Genomic DNA, 14,583 nt, shown 5'->3' with positions numbered 1-14,583 from the left:
GGATTAATTGCGTTGAAAATTTTAATAGCATTAATCGTGACAACGGCGTTTACATTGAAAGCCCTAGTTTGTTGGTTTGTTTTTATTTTGTTTTATTTTGCAAGCTGGTCGTTAGATGCCGCTCCAGCCGGCCCGCCCCTCTCCTCCTGTAAGCAGCAGGCGCACCTTGCAAACAGAAGGGCGAGCAACTTTCTTTTTTTCTTTTTTGCAGATGCCATGATGCTGCCCTGGGGAACCGCCCATGTTGCCCATATCAAAAACTGCTGCCTAGGGGTATGTTCTCACCAGGAAGTCCGCATAGATGTATGGTTAGATGTGGCTGATAGACTAAAGCACTTTGACTGGTCACAAAGATGAAAAAAAAGCTACATAAATCAGTCAGCCAGTGTAAGAGCTCATTGAGGCCTGCAAAGAGTCTCAGTTAGATACAAATTATTTTGCAAATTTTGATTTTTGCTTTTATTGGTTTTAGAAATTCAGATTACAAAATCATTCCTTAGTACAAACCATTACAAAAATAGTCTTAATTAGATAAAAGTAGTTGGGGTGAGTTTTTTTTGGTAAGGTTTAAGGAGAGAAGTGTCAGATTGGCACAAGCTGCTGCACCTTTGCTAATCAACTCTGCCTTGTTAAGCAGCAGCAGGGTGGTTCCTCACGGAGCACATGTGCATGCTAGCTAATATAGTTGACTCAGGAGTGAACAGCTTCCGCTGATATAATGTCTGACTTTTCTGGAGTTTGACACTACTAAGGGGCGAAAACAGGCCTTATTCTGTTTTTTGCGTGAGCGAGGAAATTTCCCTGTAGATGTTCAGTAGTTTGTAGAATCCTTATTTGGTTGTATTGAGTGGAATGTAAAGGTGTTTTTTAGTATCTGCTCTAAAAACAACACTTTTAAGCTAACATGGAGTCAGCCTAAAGCGGATTGATCACTTTAGGCCTTCACTCCTCAGAGAGATAAATAAATAAATAAATAGTAAGACTGAGCACACAGCTGCAGTTTGTTTTTATCACACACAACCCCAAAACCAAACCTTTCACCCTGACATGATTATGGAAGGTAGGCGGGGTGGAAGTGCTTTGCCCTCGTGACTTTTTTTTTTTCTTTTTTTAATAAGTCTCATCTTTGCCTTCGGAGAGGAAAGCTCTTTCTGGCCTCTAGCCACAACAGGTTCGAAGGTCCTACATTGAGATTAAGCGGAGCTTCTTCCCAACAGTGACGTTTGTTGGACCCCCAGAAACTGTAAGATGCCTCTGTCCCGTTCGCTTTCCATGACATCCCTGACCGGGGTGCTGCCGGCCTGGGAGGAGGACGAGCTGCCTGTGGAGGACCTGCTGCTCTTCGAAGTCTCCTGGGAGGTCACCAACAAAGGTCAGTTTCATCAGAACTGTATTACTTCTATTTCCATTTTATACAGTAAAACACTGGATGTATCATTGTAGTATTTATTTCATTTGAATCAGTTAGCTCATATTAATGTGTTTGAGTCAATATATTTCAGTGTGCGTGTGTATATATTTGTTTTTTTTAAATTACTCTTGTGGCTAGAAAAACAATATACAGAATGTATAAATATCTATGAATCAAAGGAATTAAAAAAAACTTGTGAAACCATAATGAACAGTAACAAATGTGTATCTTTAAAGTATCAGTATTTCAGTTTAAACATCACTTTAATTTGTATCTCTAATACATGCCATGTGACAATTTCCTGTTTAAAAAAACCCCCTCTGTCTGTTAATATTAGTAATATTTTATGAAAGAGTCACTCTTTGCCCCTTGAAGAGCAAATATTGCACTGAGTGTGCTCCCTCTGAAGAGTTAAACATTAAGCTGATGCTCATGTAGTGTCCTAAACACAAAAAAGATAAAATGACTGAATATTGAATTGGTTTGCATGTGGACAGCAGGTGTCGTGTTACAGTACTAATTGTGGCTTTTGCCTCGAATCACTGAGAACATTTTATGCATAGTGAAGATTTCTGCTGCCTGTTTATTCACTCTTACTGGCAGTTTGGATTGAAGTTGGATATGGAAACTGCAACTTTTTTTTTTTAAAGATGTGACAATAGCACATTGTTTCATGTTGTGTTTAATTACCTTTAATTTCAAATTAATGAATCTAAAAATGTAAATATTAATTTGAACATTAAGGTTCAGAGGTTATCAGGCACTCTGCTGTTTTCTCTGGCTTTACTGTTTATATGATCCCTGCTCTCTGATGCAGCTCAGACGTCATTCTCCACTGAATGTTTTGGTGATAATATCAGTATTTGTCTTTATGCTGCCTAGTGAGACTGAAAAACATTACCACATGTGCTTTGACTCCTACAAACCAGAAATTTTGTGTCTGCTACAAATGGCACCAGTGCAATATCAGCTCCTGGTCAAAATGGGTTTGTATAAAAGATCTGTTAAAGCAATTGATGGCCCCTGACTATTTTCAGTGATTTAGTGTTTGACTAAATGACTGAACAGCTGATGATAATGTATGTAGGTATGTTTTGTGTCTTTCTTTCCATTTTTGTGTATTTTTAAATGACAATCTGGATTATGTCTCTGCACATAATAAGAAGTTATTTAACAAAAGTAAACCAAAAGCAAAAACACTGTATAGAAAAACTAGGAACATCTTTCATACTTCCATAGGAATTAGGAGACTGAAAAGCAGCCAGTTGCTGCTACTAAATGCATTTGATTAACTGATCTGGAAATGTGAACAGCTATAGAAGTAGCAGTAGTTTAATTATCATTCAGGTGTCTGTTCACCTAATGCCAATGAAGATGGAAATCAAAATTATGAGGAAGCAATTTTTGTTGCCCATCAGTCTGTAACCGGTTATAAGGCTGCTTCTTGAGCAATTTGAAATCAGTCATTCTGCAGAGAGGGCATTAGCAAGTCAGAAAGCACTCAAAACAGTTTTCAGTCTTTCAGTTGACATTCCAGCAAATTCACCCCAATGATACTCAGAAACTTAACCCTCTGGGGTTTAATTGGCCATTTTTTCAATACTTTTGATTTTACCTTGTATATTTCACATTTTTAAAACTGTTTACCTTGCCTTGTTTAAAATAATTCTTGTCAGCACTCCTTGTTTGATTTGGGGGGTTTTTCTTTTCATTTTGACGTACTGTATTACCTCTAAAATCAACACACAAATAATATGAGGTTAGGAAAAGTTACACTTCTTTTTTTTCTTTTTTTTTAACTGCAAAAACTACAAACATGTTTGAAAAATCATTTTCAGAACTTGAAAAGCAAAAGAAATTGTAAATGTAAAAGAAATTATGCACAAGTTTTGCAAACAAAGTTATATAGAAACTACTTTCCTAAAAATGTAGCAAGGCCTCAGGCGTTTTTATATAACCATTTAAAACTATTTACAGAATAATCAGGTGTTCTGCATCAAATAGTTAAAGTTCAAAATAAATAACTGGATTAAGAATTAACGTAAAAATGGCGTTGACTCCGACAGATCGCTTTTTACGTCACGTAGCTGCGCAATGAACGCAGTTTTTGTGGGTGGCAGAAAAAAGCGGCGTTCAAAGACCGGGAAAACAGCCCTTTTTTCCGCCACTCAGAAGGGGTGTTGAAGGCGCCCCCCACCCCACCCCCTTTTTTCTGACTAATTAAACGGCGATCTTTAACGCCATTTCTTAACCAGACTGGTTAGGAAAAGTGGCAAATTGTAGCACTATTGGCTTGCAACAGTTAAAAGTTTTTACCCTTTTCTTTCAAACACTGACAGTCTTTCCCCCCCCCCCCCCCCCCCCCCCCCCCCCCCTCCACAGATTACTGTAGTAATGTGTTAGGAGTCTGTGAACATACAGACTGGTTCCTATTGGACTTTTTACAAGAATTTTTAAAAGACAAGTCAAGTCAAAAGTTTGAAACCTTTTGCAGTGACTTCAGGTCTTTTCACTTGCCCTGTGTGTCACTATAGTTGGGGGAATCTACACAGTCATCCAGACCAAGGCTAAGATCACTGTGGATGAATGGGGAGACAACTACTACATGATGGGACCATACTTCGAGCACAACTTCAAGACTCAGGTGGAGAGCTGTGAGCCACCAAATCCTGCCATCAGGAAGGCCATGGATGCCCTCATCCACAACGGCTGCCAGGTGAGGGATGGGAGAGGAAAGATTATCTGTGTACCAGTTGACACACCAAAACCTACTGAATTGACAGGCATACAATTTGCTTAACCATAAAGGGGACTAGTGGGTCTGGGGGTTCTCACCCATGAAATTAGTTATTCATCATTGTGAAATGATGAATATCACTGTCATACAGTTTGGGCTGCCCTGGATGTACGCTGTGTATGATGGGAATGATGTGATTGCTGGATGAGGATGGTCACTGAATGGTAGTTACGCAGGAGGCTCAGATGCCAAATGCGTGTTTGACCACTAGAGGGTGCACATATGCTGATGAGACAGTTGCAGATCAGACTGTCAGAATACATTTAAGGAAATAACAATTAGCATGACTTTAGTAAAAAGCTACACTAAAGCTGCAAGGCTCCTTGGAGATGTTTAAAATGATCCCTAAGTTATATTGTCTAACTTTAAGAGCAGATAGAAAATGTGTTTGTAAGAACACAACTTGGCTGTATATTGCTGTCATGCAAAAAAACAACACAATATAGTGATCACTTTATACTTCAAATGCATGCATCCAAAATTTCTCTTAGCAAAGTGGATATAACCAGAATCTTCATACCACCTACGCCCTAAGTAGGGTTAGGGTTAGGCTAACCTCAGGCTAAAACTGTTGCCATGAAACTGAATGCATATCCTGGGATAGAAGCACAGAGGCACTTAAATCTGAAAGTGTCCCTAATAAAGCTGAACTTGTTTTTAATGCAGGTTCATTTTGGTCGCTGGCTGATTGAGGGCAGCCCCTACGTAATCCTGTTTGACATAGGCTCAGCAGCCTGGAACCTGGACCGCTGGAAAGGGGACCTTTGGGACACCTGCAACGTTGGTCTGCCCTTCCATGACCGAGAAGCCAATGACTCGCTCATTTTGGGCTCCCTTATTGCATGGTTCTTCAAAGAGGTGCATTATAAGTGAACCTAATTGTCTTGTTGGCTCCTATGCTGAGTTTTGGATTTATAAAAATAAATAAATCTCAATATGCATCACTGAGATGGTTGGCATAAGTAAACATGGCAGCTTTCTTTTGTGTTTTTAGTTGACAGACCACCTTGGAGACAAACCTAATGTCATCAGTCACTTCCATGAATGGCAGGCAGGTCCTGGACTTATTCTCTCTCGCTCACGCAAAATTCCCATGGCGACAGTATTCACAACACATGCCACCCTGCTGGGAAGATACCTTTGTGCTGGGAACACTGACTTTTACAACAACCTGGACAAGGTGAGAGAACAAGAGAACTGCCTTACAGCAAACAGACACATAGTAACACTGTTTGTAGTTGGCCTATAACTGTCATGGACACCAAGCCATTCCCTTCTTATGACTCTAGTTAATAATACAGGCAGGAAAATTTGTCAATGTTTTATTGTGAATCAGAGCTTGATCTTTACAGCTGATATGTTGCCTACAATGTGCATATTAGATTCATTATAAATAAATTTCAGATAGTTGAATTGGGTAGTACTTAAATCCTTTTGACCCTAATAGAAGGGGAAAAACATCAGTGTTTGTAAACATAGGGGCACTACAGTAGGCATGTTATTTATATTATCAAATCACAATAGTAATCATTTTTATATTTCATATTGCACGGCCTTTACACTACAATATGAAATGCAAAAAGTGAGCGAAGAAGAGAAGCCCACAGCATGCTGAGGCCTATTGCAGTGTACCTATGAAAACAGAACAAAAAGCAAAGTTCTTAAGAGTCTGTCTCCTGGCACCCCACGTCCATCACAAAATACGCGTGCAACTCACACTCGCGCCTCTCTGCCTACAATGACCAGCCATAAGATTTATGCTCATATTTAAAGGTTTAGCTCTTTTAGGACTACTTAGAGCATCATTAGTAATGTTGAGCTACATTTGGAGATGTCAATGCAATGTTTGTAATTGGCCACACAAGCTAAAGGTCAATGTGGAGCTAAAGGTTACTCCTTGACCGAATGGATAATTGACAGATGATTCTTAGGACCATCACTTATTCTGTCGATGGAATCTTGTTAACTGAGAGTCAGAAAATGCAGCCAATGTGGTAAAACAAAGCAGGATCATTTCCAGACTTACAAACTGTAAATGAACTTTAAAAGAGATTTTTTTTTAAATTCATTTAATTGAATAAATGAAATGCAATATTTTATTATGCTCTTGTTTATGCTCAACTATGCCTGAAATTGATAATTATACATGCTGTTATAACCAAACCTTTTTGTGGTCCCACGAGGGTAGTCGAGATCTTGCCTTGTAGGATTAATGAGGATGCGGTGAACTAAACTGGTGCAGTCTCATCCTCATTTTCCCAGTATGTTTCATGACAAACGCTCATACTCGGACACTCGTGTCCTCTCTTGCTCATTTAAACATGTATGCACGCTCGCATCCACACACAGCATAACTCTGTATTTGTTTGTGTACCTCCCTCTGTTTTGTCTTTTAGGTGTTGTATCGTTGGTGTACTTTGTTACAGAGGAAGCACGTCTGTTTGCATCTATCTCTCCCTCTTTTTTTTGTCCCTTCTATTCTTCCACTTCTCCTGTCTTTTGCCTAGTCTTCACCCTCTGTCCACTCCAGCATTATATCCACAAGCGATAATATGAATAATATTTTCTTTTTTAAAATAATTGCAACAAAAACATTCAGATGAGAAAAGTAGACCCTCTGTAGGCTCCTCTTGTTACAGCAAATATATTTGGTAAAAAAAGGCATTCAGAAAAATATTCTGCTGCTCTGGGCAGGTTTAAAAAAAAAAAAAAAGCTTGATAATTAAACAGGTTTTGTAAAGTAAAATGAATGTTTTTGTTTTTTCTGTTTTTAAAAATTGTGTGTGGCAGTTTAACATTGACAAGGAGGCTGGAGAGAGGCAGATCTACCACCGATACTGCTTAGAGAGAGCAGCAGTTCACTGTGCTCACGTCTTCACGACAGTCTCTCAGATCACTGCTGTGGAGGCCAACCACATGCTGCACAGGAAACCAGGTGGAAATTTTTCACTATACTATCTCCACAAGAACGTAGTTTTACGTTGTCTATTGGTTTTCTGACGATCCATGCAACACAGTCATGCAAGAAATGTTTTTACAAATCACACTACAGTCCTGTAGATAAATACATATCATGATTGACTCATTTGTAGTGATAACTAGCAACAGTAACTTGAAGTAATCAGTTTCTGTATGATGTTCACACAGTCACACAACTGTATTCCAGGGATTGATGGCAAAAATACCTTCAAGTTTGAAATAAAATGTTGAAGCTAAACACAAAGTAATTTTGATACCGCTGTCAACGGAAAATGAATAAAACCATCTTTTCCTTTGTTGGTACAGATGTGGTCACCCCAAATGGGCTGAATGTGAAGAAGTTCTCAGCCATGCATGAGTTTCAAAACCTGCACTCCACCAACAAGGCCCAAATCCAGGAGTTTATCAGGGGACACTTCTATGGGTTTGTTGCTTTATTAAAAAGTAGTCCTGGCAGCTCTCGAAGTTTGTTGTACTTCATAAAATGAATTGAAAATTTCATTTTATTAATCTTTATTATCTCGGTAGTCACCTGGACTTCAACTTGGATAAAACCCTCATCTTCTTCATTGCTGGGCGCTATGAGTTCTCAAACAAAGGAGCAGATATTTTCCTTGAATCACTGTCCAGACTGAACTATCTGCTGCGGGTGAGGCCGTGTTTGTTTTGTGCCTTTTTGGTAGTGTTGTGTTGTACACATCTAATGGAAACCTATCGTCACCGTCTCTGCAGGTCCACCGAAACGATGTGACGGTCGTAGTTTTCTTCATCATGCCAGCGAAAACTAACAACTTCAATGTGGAGTCACTGAAGGGGCAGGCAGTACGTAAACAGCTTTGGTACGTCCTGCTTTGCTGATTACTTGTAGCAATTAAATAATTCTGTACAGTACATCCATTTTTTTTTTTCATTATATACTCTAAATGTGATGAACAATACCCGGGGGGGGGGGGGGGGGATCTGGAAATCTGTTGGGATTTTTCTCCCTCACTGATCACTTGGGGAGCTGCAGTTTTTGGCAAAATTGTAAATCCCACAGGTTGTAGTGCATCTGCCTCCCAATTTAGAAGAAGGCTATAAAGAACGGCACATGAATGAAATCTGAAATGGAGCCTGGGAATTGCAGGGCCTTCTAAGTTGTCTCTGCCATGTTGTTGTTGCCATGCAAAAGCAGAGGCTGTATGCCAACAGGTAATAAGGAAGAAAGTGCACTAATGAATGAGACAAAGGAGTGTTGTTAGGAGAATTTATTTTTAGGCGCTACTGATGCTCAAGTTCCCTGAACTTCTCGTGTAGCTGTTCGCCACCTGTTTGTGGTGATCACCTGCACAACATTTATTGCTTCAAGCTTGGGCTTATCGACCTTTCTGGGCAGCCACGACACATCAGACAAATCCAATCTTCACTTGTAAATAGCAGACAGTTTGAGACAGCCTGGTATTGATCTGATTTGAAACACAAACCTGATTTAACTGCAGCCTGAACAAAGTGTTTACCTCCATTAGGAAGCTGTACTGAAAGACTCGTCATTATCCAACATTGATTTAAAAAATGTGTACTTCATGAGTGGTTGCCAAGGTGGGCATGGTTCAGCAAAAATGCAACTTAGGAACTTTGCTCCTTCCCTGCTTTAACTCTTAAACTCTAAATAATAATGATTTTCTGTTACTGTTGGTGCTTCAAACTAACAACTGCAGTGGTGATAGATTTCCTTTGCTTTTAACAGGGATACAGCTCATGCTGTTAAGGAGAAATTTGGTAAAAAGCTGTATGATGCTCTGTTAAAGTAAGTATTTCTACTTGCTGAGGTATTTGATGTTGATATCAAAGTGTTGTGTAAATTTGCAGATCGATGATGATGATGTATGTATGTCTTCTTTCATTAGAGGGCAGATCCCTGATCTCAACAACATTTTGGACCGAGATGACTTCACCATTATGAAGAGAGCCATCTACGCCACACAGGTGTGCGTGTGTGCGTGAAATAATCTTTAATTCTACTTCCCCTCTTTCAAGTAACTGACTACCATTAGTCCTTATTGATGATGACTTAGAAAGATTAATATCAGTAAATTGTACTAGTGTATTGTTTCCCAAGACAAACTGTGTTCAGCTGAAATCTTTACACCTAAGGTGACACTCTTGATAAGAAAATGTTAATATCTGTAAAATGATGTGGAAATTGGGATCTTTTCAACCAGACAGAAACGACCTTTTTACTACATAAAGGGCCATGTTTATGGTTGCGCCACTATTACATTTAGGCACATACAAATTTCAGGATAACTTATTTCAACAACATTAAAGATATAACTTTCATTTTGACTCAAATGTTAAAGCTATGCTGGAATATTTTATTTTGAATTTCATATAACATAATACAATTTTATTTTTTTAAATTGTCATCTTGCTCTGTTCATTTAATTTGTGGGTCCTTTTGTAGTCTGCTGTTAACAGTGTGGATAACATCGCAGGCTGTCGCAGTATTAGCAGAGAGTGCGGCACATGCAGTTATTCAATCTTCAATTGAAGTTCATACAGCACCAAATCACAACAGTTGCTGTAAGGTAGACCCTACAATAATACATGCAGAGTAAAACCCAACAATCATATGACCCCCTATGAGCACTTTGGCGACAGTGGGAAGGAAAAACTCCCTTTTAACAGGAAGAAACCTCCGGCAGAACCAGGCTCAGGGAGGGGCGGGGCCATCTGCTGCAACTGGTTGGGGCGAGAGAAGGAAGACATGTTATCACGATAACATATGTACACTCCCACAGTAGATAATACGGCCTCATTCTACTAGCTTACCAGCTCAATGTCCTTACTGCAGAGTGTCTTTTTGATAGTTAGATGGTGTAACTCTGGACACTTATCATTCAGAAACACAGCCCCCCCCTTGTCTTATTTCTGCTCTCCTTGGTCAGCCTGGATTAGATGCAGATAAACATGGACTGTCTTACTTTTTGGTGTTAGTGTGGTTAATTGGACGGATAAGATGCCCACTGATGCCAGGGCCACCAATTCATCCACGTTACTGTGAAGAAATCTCACATTCCACATGATGAGATGATGGGTCCGTATCTTCTCCTCTGGTTTCGATGCCTGATACCAGATTCCTCCTAACATCTTAGGGCAGCTCTGGACTAGAACAGAGTCCAGCTCCTGCCAAGGATGGTTCCAGATCCTGACTATATCTAGTTGATATCTCTCAACCTCTCACAAGCTCAGGCTTCAATTCCACCAGAGATGTGATGTTTTATTTCCTAATAGCCAGCCCTGGTATCTGGAGACTGGACCACCGCCCTCCTGTAGAGCCTTTGCCTTTGAACATCGCCTGTCACACAATGTACCCAATGCCTATAGCGCCTTCTAACCCTAACCTGCAGGTGGTGGACCTACTGGAGGGAAGCCAGTGTAGCTTCTTTGGGCTGCATCTGACTGGACCCCATTGCCTAAGGGCCTGGTCACCAGGCACTTTTTAAAATCACTCAGGGGTCAATTGAATTCCTCACTTTTATGTTTATCTATCCTAATCGCATACTTTAACCTCTTGGCTTGCAGAGGCACAGCCTCCCTCCAGTAACCACTCACAACATGCTGGACGACTCAGCAGATCCCATCCTGTCCAACATCAGACGTGTTGGCCTCTTCAACTCCAGGAACGACCGTGTCAAGGTAAACAAAACATTATGTCAGCCATGTCAGGTGTGATAAGATCTCTCGATCTCTCTATTGATGGAGATAGATATTAATTTTTAAAATATATATCTAAAATGTGGAGAGATCTACTGTGACTACACAGTTGGTCTTTAATCTATTAACTTGTAGTTATTAAAAACAAACAAACTGGCTTAACTTTTATGTTTTAATTTGTGCTATGCTGCCAAATAAGGACATGGGCAACTCTTATCTGTGTGTCACCCTCTCAGGTTGTTTTCCACCCGGAGTTCTTGTCCTCGACTAGTCCTCTGCTGCCAATGGACTACGAGGATTTTGTCCGTGGTTGTAACCTTGGAGTGTTCCCTTCCTACTATGAACCATGGGGCTACACACCTGGTAGACTGACCATCCTCATGTTGTAGCCAGGCATACATGTTTCTACACAAATGCTTTATACTTCCCCTGTGCATATTGTTTAGGGCTTCTGTCTTCTGTTCTCCAGGTGAGTGTACTGTAATGGGCATTCCTAGTGTGACCACCAATTTGTCAGGTTTTGGTTGCTTCATGGAGGAGCACGTGTCGGACCCTGCTGCATATGGTGTGTGAGTGCATTCACACTCATGGGTGCACAAACACTGTGAATTATGTGTGTTCATCCTTATGGATTATGTTCTTTCCCCCCTCCTCCTCTCTGTCAGGTATCTATATAGTGGACCGACGCTTCCGTTCTGCTGAGGAGTCCTGCAACCAGCTAACTCAGTTCATGTTCAGTTTCTGCCAGCAGTCTCGGCGGCAGCGTATCATCCAGCGCAACCGAACTGAGAGGCTGTCTGACCTTCTGGACTGGAGATACCTGGGACGGGTCGGTTTCTGATTCTGAAGCCCTGAATAGTTACTTGGTTAAAGTCAGAACAGGACACAATCAGAGAAAACGGGAGTCTACTACTGAACTATATTCTGGTTCAGCCAATAAATAATCAATTTCATTACTGCTTTTGCCGTTTACCAGATACAGGTATACAACAGTGAACAGCAAGCTGCCAACTTTGGTTGTGCTAGGCTATTCCACTTACACAAGTCAAATATAGGGCTACCATGCTGTGGCTCCTGTGAACTGTGGTACAATGTGCCATGTATTGATCTGCTATATAGTTCACCCTCTCCTTTAACAGGATAACGTGCTGACCTCCAAGATGATTGCAAAACAAGCATACAAGATTTCATAATTGGTCCATATGTAGAACAAAGCATGCACCAACTTTAAAACTACTTTTGTCGTTACTGAAGGATGTATTCTTATGGTCAAGATTAATTAGAGGTGGTAGTTCAGACGCCCACATTGCAAATCTTTCATTGAAATGTTTGTTCAGTTCTTAATGTATTTCTGGCTTGTTTGACAGTTCTACATACATGCACGTCACCTGGCCCTTAGTAGAGCTTTCCCAGACAAGTTCAAGATGGATCCCATGGCCCCTCTGAAGGTAAGGAATCCTTTACAAGGGATTTTGATCATAGTTGTGCACAAAACTTTATGTAGAGTAAGTGTTGAGGAGAAAGTAGAGCTTTGTGAAGTGATTTAAAGAGTTTACTGTTTGTGGGGATTATGTCTGATCCCCTTTTGTGCTCAGAGGACATCCTGGCCTTTCTCGTGTGTTTGGCTGGCCTCTTTTTGCCCAAAGAGGCAGGAAATGACAAAAAAATGTTAAACAGAAAAACTTCATTTTTTTTACTTTTTTTTTTTTTTTTTTTAAATTCTTCCTTTCCCCTCAGTTCTCATGAGGCTAGGACCTTTGCTAGCTAGCTGTGATCCTGTGTTACATTTACAACCTAATTGAAAGCATGAGAAATGTACTGGCGTTACTAAATTCTGTGTGGTTCTTGTACCAAACAAGTTGATGCCATCGGATCCTAATGATCAGCGGCCCTCACATCACATGTGAGAAAGTCTGAGAGACTTGTTATGGTCCATGAAAACATCACTTGACCCTCTTCAGATTGTGGCAGGTAGATTGATTGCATTGTCGACTCTCATATTTGGTCTCTACATAAGCCTTGCTTCCATCTAGATGCTTGCTGAGGGTCATCTTGTTTTATTTATCAAGTTTAACACAATTCAGTCAGATTAAGAGAGACATACAGGAAATGTTAGTAAACATCTCAGGATCTCATGTATCACAGTCTAACTGACAAACTGCGGTATGTGAGATAGTTTGTCTAATGTTCAATACAGCAACTCCAAGGGGAACTTGCTGCGTCCATTCTTGTTGTCCTTGTACACATCCCACTTAAAATCAGACGTAAAAATCTGGCTCATGACATCGCCAGAAATACTGATTTTTGTAGTGATTGGATATGTTGGGAACAAGAGGAGTACACAGGACTGGTGGATCATTTTTTTGGAGCAGAGAAATCCTCTGCTTCTGAATGTGGGAAAAGACCAGAAAGGTGATGGATATCTAAACGAAGATGGTGGCTACACGTCCCGTGTCTATCGTAGGACAAGATGCCGCTGTGGTGCAGGAGTTGACATCCAGATACTTCTACATTAAAAGGCTGAATTGGAAGACCAACACAGAGGCTGTATACAAGAAGGGGGTGAGCATCCTCTATTTCCTAAGGGAGCTGAGATACTTCTGGAGAATTTCTGTCAGTTTCTTGTGGAGAGCGGAGTGGAGCTGGTGATGCCAACAGACTGAATAAACAGATTAGGAAGGTTAGTTCTGTGACTGGATGCAAACTGGGAGTCTGAAATACTACAACTATATACATTTTGTTGTTGTTTGTTTTCTTTTCTTGATGAAGTCAACTGCTGTAACAAGAATTTCCTAAGTATTTAAGAGTGCTTTTTAAATCCAATGTTTCTAAGCGATTATCAGATAAAAATGAGCATTTCATGGTTCTAGGCCAGCCTGCCAGCTTCCTTTTTACTTTATTAGGCTCCTCTGCTCACCTGGTAAGAGTTCACACACTAATCATAATTAACGATCTACTTCAACTTTAGATTAGTGTAGCAAAATTCACAGATCTGTTTAGGAATCACTGACTTACAGTGACTGGGCTCATTTGTCTCCACAGACGGAGGGTTTCCGGTATCCCCGGCCCTACTCGGTTCCACCCTCTCCTTCTGCCTCTATCCATTCCACGCCCCACCACAGTGATGTTGAGGATGACGATGATGAACCCTATGATGAAGATGAGGAGGCCGAGAGGGACCGGATGAATATCAAATCTCCATTTGTGCTCAATGCTGTGCCAGAGGGGAAGAAGCAGCAACAAGGAGAGTCAAGAAACTGAAATGCTCCAGAGTAGCTATGGCCTTTACAGTTGGATGGACTTGACAGACAAATGTGTGCGGTGGGGGGAGGGGGTCACTGCCTGGTTAGCCCCACAGTCTACACCACAGTAATGACGACCCCCCCCCCCCCCCCCCCCCCCACATCATCACCTTTTGTTAACAATTGTTACACTTATTCTGCTGCCAGGCAATAAAGTCCACCCTGCATAACAAACTTTTTATAAAGTTTGTAGAAAGGTTAAATCTAAGTTTATCATCTGTCTTCAAATGCTAGCTCGCCAAAATAACTTTAGTCAAGCAGAGTCTGAAAAATGCTAACTGAACATTACAGTTATTTAAAATAAACTTGAGTAGAACAAAGTGTCTGTCACAGGCTTTCCATTCGTTTGTTTGTTTGCATGAAGCGATAGAGGGTTGCGCTTTAGGAGCAATTTAGAA

The 14,583-nt window shown here is 40.6% G+C and overlaps 1 protein-coding gene across 1 annotated transcript; it reads left to right on the top strand.

Annotated features, from left to right (window-relative positions):
* The first annotated feature begins 211 nt into the window (after nt 1-211).
* gys2 (glycogen synthase 2) lies at nt 212-14,212 on the top strand. Its single transcript, XM_080883151.1, has 17 exons — nt 212-273; nt 1,119-1,372; nt 3,946-4,127; nt 4,875-5,066; nt 5,203-5,388; nt 6,999-7,143; nt 7,494-7,611; nt 7,716-7,836; nt 7,920-8,026; nt 8,914-8,973; nt 9,074-9,152; nt 10,752-10,865; nt 11,120-11,246; nt 11,353-11,448; nt 11,549-11,712; nt 12,251-12,331; nt 13,926-14,212. The coding sequence occupies exons 2-17, from the start codon at nt 1,249-1,251 to the stop codon at nt 14,142-14,144; spliced, it is 2,115 nt and encodes a 704-aa protein (XP_080739277.1). The 5' UTR covers nt 212-273; nt 1,119-1,248; the 3' UTR covers nt 14,145-14,212.
* Nucleotides 14,213-14,583: the final 371 nt, after the last annotated feature.

This window comes from Rhamphochromis sp. 'chilingali' (assembly GCF_963969265.1).
Source record: "Rhamphochromis sp. 'chilingali' genome assembly, chromosome: 5".
Taxonomy (NCBI): domain Eukaryota; kingdom Metazoa; phylum Chordata; class Actinopteri; order Cichliformes; family Cichlidae; genus Rhamphochromis; species Rhamphochromis sp. 'chilingali'.
This window is presented reverse-complemented; position numbering and strand designations above follow the sequence as displayed.

What these genes read in the sequence shown, in the direction of transcription:
- gys2 (XM_080883151.1), top strand. Translation starts at nt 1,249, where the DNA reads ATGCCTCTGTCCCGTTCGCTTTCCATGACATCCCTGACCGGGGTGCTG. An exon ending in TTTACAACAACCTGGACAAG is followed by an intron (nt 5,389 to 6,998) that starts GTGAGAGAACAA and finishes TGTGTGTGGCAG; the next exon opens with TTTAACATTGACAAGGAGGC. An exon ending in GCAGTACGTAAACAGCTTTG is followed by an intron (nt 8,027 to 8,913) that starts GTACGTCCTGCT and finishes TGCTTTTAACAG; the next exon opens with GGATACAGCTCATGCTGTTA.